The sequence below is a fragment of the Scleropages formosus genome, chromosome 1 (assembly GCF_900964775.1).
Source record: "Scleropages formosus chromosome 1, fSclFor1.1, whole genome shotgun sequence".
Taxonomy (NCBI): Eukaryota; Metazoa; Chordata; class Actinopteri; order Osteoglossiformes; family Osteoglossidae; genus Scleropages; species Scleropages formosus.
In genome coordinates this window covers 48170253-48174536 of record NC_041806.1, presented here as the reverse complement: position 1 = coordinate 48174536, position 4284 = coordinate 48170253, and the positions used below count along the sequence as shown (strand labels likewise).

Genomic DNA, 4284 nt, shown 5'->3' with positions numbered 1-4284 from the left:
GCTGTATGTTTGTTTGTCACTTCTTGTTGACAACGTGAATGAGGAGCTTCCGGAACATTCTGTCCTCCGCTCGCGTCCTCTAATGTTGAAAGGCTGTGTCCGTCGTCCCTGCGGTCGAGTCCATGCATCTGTTGCTGGTCATCCTTTTATTCTCTTTCCTCCAGCTCTTCCAAGCGTCTCCATCTTTTCGAGAGAATCTAGTCTTCACATGACGTGTCCAAAGTTCAATAATCTCAGTCTCATCATTTGAGCTTCCATTGAGAGTTGCAGCCTGATATGTTCCAACATCCATCTCTATGTCTTCCTGGCTGTCCATGGCATCCCTACACAGCTGTACAAAAGTGTTAAATTATGCCATTGTGGAAAAAAATTGTTGCATTCTTCTTCTTCTTCTTCTTCTTATTATTATTATTATTATTATTATTATTATTGTTATTATTCATAGCAGAACCACTCAAAGAGTGTGTGTGTGTGAGAGGAAAATTTTCCAGTTGGACACACCTCTGTCGAGGTCTGAGATTGCGTCCATTCAGCGTCCCATCATGGAATTTGGAGGTGGAATGAGAACGAGAGCGGTTGAGAACATTTTAAATTGTGGCAATCCGGCCCGAAATTCCATCTCCGGAAAAAAGCGGAGTCGGTTTTTAACCTACTTTCCTGCAGAGGAGCTCTCACAAGTCGCCTGTGTTAAATATTTCAGGTGCCCCAGCATGTCCCACCTCCACTCCGCCTTCACAAGCACCAGACTCCAGGCTCCCGGGGGCAAACTAGGTATTTTTCTCCATTAGCTTCATTGTTTTTGTTTGACCCAAACTGTTCATTTGTGTCTTTATCTGTGCCGCTTAGGAGCTGTACACTTTTCCAGAAAACAGTGTTAATACATATACGTATATATAGGGGGACAGCTAGTAGCGTAGTGGTTAGAGCTACTGCTTTGGCTTCAAAGGTTGCAGGTTTCATCTCTGGCTGTAGAACCCTTGAGAAAGGTACTTACCCTAAATTGCTCTAATAAAATTACCCAGCTGTATAAATGGGTGAATAACTGTAACCTTAACACTGTAAGTCGCTTATGAGAAAAGCATCAGCGAAATGAATAAATACGATTGCGAATTAGTCACCAATTCACCTTAAGCATGTCTTTGGATTGTGGGAGGAAACAAGAGCACCCAGAATAGAAATAGAAATGCAAATATCCAGGCTTTTCCAGCACCAGAAACCAGGGAAATCAACAAGCTCCGTGTAGAGCAGACCTTCTCTTCGCCTTAACTTTACGTTTCGTTTCGGCTCCAAAGATTGGACGCAGCTGAAAATGAAATCACGTTAAGAGAAAAGACCCCGGGGGGTAACGTCAAAGTATGTTTCACATACAGATTTTATATATGAATTAAAGCAGTTAAGACAGATGGAGGAGGTGTCCAGTGTTGTCGTACTACAGGTCACTGAACTGTGGACTCGTTTCACAAGAGTATAAATGTAGACTTTGGAAAGCAGAGGCAATTCTGTAGATGCAACTTAAATATCATCGGCTAGTAAAATGTTGCCATACAAATTTGATAATGGTTTTATTAATGCACTTTGAAAAGGGTTTCACACGCCAGGAAAGGTGTGTGACTCTGATTTCTAGTACGCACGACTAAAAATAATGCTGCGTTTCTGACTTGGGCACGAGAATTACCGCGGTAAGGGCTCTGGGTGCCGCGATAATGAGCTTTACAGCTGCCAAGAGGGAGTTTTGACAATTCTCTTGTGACAGGGTGCCAGCAGCTCTGTCACATCAATGTTACTGTGTCTGAAACCCATGTGGGATATTACCGCTCAAATTACCGCAGAAAATCACTGCATTGTACATCCTCACCAGTGTGTCTCCGTTTACGGTGTTAAACGTTTCCTTTGTTTCTTCTTTCATGAGATTTTTTTAGTTGCACACTTTTGTCCTGAAAATTGAAGGACGGCGTAGCGTGTTCCAGGGGCGTCCTTGCTGCCCGCGTGGTGTCCGTGGAAACCGGCCGGGGGGGGTTCAGGCCTTGCACTTCAGGTTGTCGGCGACGAGGCTTTGGAAAGGTTTGCCCTGCAGTGCCGGCGGAGCGGCACACCTCAGCACTCCCAGGGTTGAAGATCTGGCCGTGCTCTGTGAAATCCAGCGCACAAGAGATGCGACCCCGCAGTTGCAGCGCCAGGGGTTGTCTTGCAAGAACACGTCTCGGAGAGCTGCAAGAGGCGCACCGGCAACATGACTGAAATCCTCTTAAATTTTAATGGAAAAAGTAGTATTTTCGCTAACTAACTATCGCCAAAGTGCCAGCAGGTGGCGAGGTGGTTAGAGCCATTTCCTAGTAAAAAGAAGGTCCCTGGCTCAAATCCCTACTCCTGCTGCAATACCCTTGATCAAGACACCTACCTTGAATTGTTCCAGTAAAAATTACCCAGCTGTTTAAACGGAAAAATCATTGTAAAAAGCTTAGTGGGCAAACTTAACGTTGTAACTTGCTTTGGAGAAAATGGATAAATCATGATAATAAGTGTCAGTTTGACTGGAAAATGAGAACAAAGTTCAGCAGAGTGAATGAAATTCCCCAACTGTGGGTAACAAAAAACAAATGAAAAGAGAAGCAGAGTTTGTTTATAACATCATACACATGCCAGCTAGACAAACTCACTGGGGACCAACAAATGATATTGTTTCTGACTGGGAGGACCTCTACATTGACATTGGTTTGTTTCTTTGCACCCTGTTAATCATATTAGACTCTTTTTTTGCTTGTTTCAGTGTAAAAAGTGCTCCTGGTTTAACTAAGTACCAGTTAGACTGTGTTAAGTAGTGTCTCCTCAGCTAAGGAATGATTTAGTGGTGGCAGAAGTGGGATGAAATAACAAGTCCTTACCTGGCAGCTGGGCCAGCGAAGTCCCATCTAGAGCAACCAGGCGGTTCCCACTCAGAGCGAGCTGGGTCAGCCCCAGGGTGTGCTTGAAGAAGTTCCTTGGTAGCTTCTGGATCTCATTGTTCCTCAAGTACAGCTCTTTCAGGGCAGAGAGACCCTCCAACATGGAAGCACTCGGAGTGCCCAGCAGATTATTGTCCAGTACCAGAGTCTGTAGTGAGACCAGGGGTCGGAAAACACCGCGAGGGATTGTCTTCAGGCTGTTGTTGTCCAGGTTGAGGAACATCAGCTCCCGGAGCCCCTCAAAGGATTTGGGTGAGAGCTTTTGAATGCGGTTCAAGGCCAAATCCAGAACTTTGAGGGAAACCAGGGGCTTAAAGCAATTGTCAGGAAGGGCTGTGATGGAGTTCACTGGCATGTCTAGATCCGACAGGTTCCTCAAGCCCACCAGCATTTCAGGATTGATGGTAGAGATTTGGTTCTGGCCCAGCATCAGGAACCGGAGGTTGACAAGATCTCGGAAGCCTTTCAAGGGGAGTTTGTTGATCTGGTTTCCGTACAGATTGAGCACCATCAGCCTCCTGGCCCCAGAGAAGGCTTGCGGGTGTATAGATTTGATAGAGTTGCGTTCCAAGTTTATGCTTTGAATTTCCGGAATCGATTTCAAAATATTCGCTGGGAGCTCTTGCAAAAGGTTTTCACCTTGGAGGCAAAGAATAAATAGCAAAATTGTGGTGAATCAAATCACCATTTGGCATGAGGATTACACTGTCTGAAGCTGTGTGGTGTTTCGCAGGAACTCTACTGCATCAAAGCAATGAATTTTGTTTTAGTCAGTTTTATATAAACTGAGTAGGTTCCCAATTTTATTGTCCCCTCACATTTTAATGGTTTCCAAATTTTTATAGAAGAACTTGAGATTAAGATCAGTCTCAAAGGCCCAGCAGAAAGCTCTTCATGGTACCGAATGGCAATTTTTGGGCCCAGAAAGGTATAGGTGTTTAAGCAGCTGCTAATCTAGTGGTCCATGGTATCTCCATCATTGCACTGCTGGAAAACTCACCCATTTTCAGGATCCAAGCGTCTTGGGGAAGGCTCTTAGGGAAGGTCTTCAGGCCTCTCTTGTGACAGTTGACCTCTGACTTCTTAGAGCTGGCTTTGCGAGGACACACACATGTGTTGGGACATGTTTCTGTGATCCCCGCCAACCACAGTGGGGACAACAGCAGCCAGACAGTGAGCCACATTCCCCTGGAAACAGTGATGCATCAGACACACTTGGTAGCTACATTTCCATCCCTCGCAATGTTCGTAACTCGCAGTTCGGTTTGCTGTTTGGATTCTGTTTAAGGCTCATACATATAGCAACAGTTCAAAATCTCTCTTTAGTATCTTAATGGCACTT

General features: G+C 45.0%; 1 protein-coding gene across 1 annotated transcript; it reads right to left on the bottom strand.

The window, feature by feature from the left end:
• Window positions 1-2017: 2017 nt before the first annotated feature.
• LOC108925164 (leucine-rich repeat-containing protein 4C) lies at window positions 2018-3453 on the bottom strand. Its single transcript, XM_018736941.1, has 2 exons — window positions 2883-3453; window positions 2018-2208 (listed from the first exon to the last, which is right to left on the bottom strand). Exons 1-2 carry the CDS (start codon window positions 3451-3453, stop codon window positions 2018-2020), a joined length of 762 nt encoding a protein of 253 aa, XP_018592457.1.
• Window positions 3454-4284: the final 831 nt, after the last annotated feature.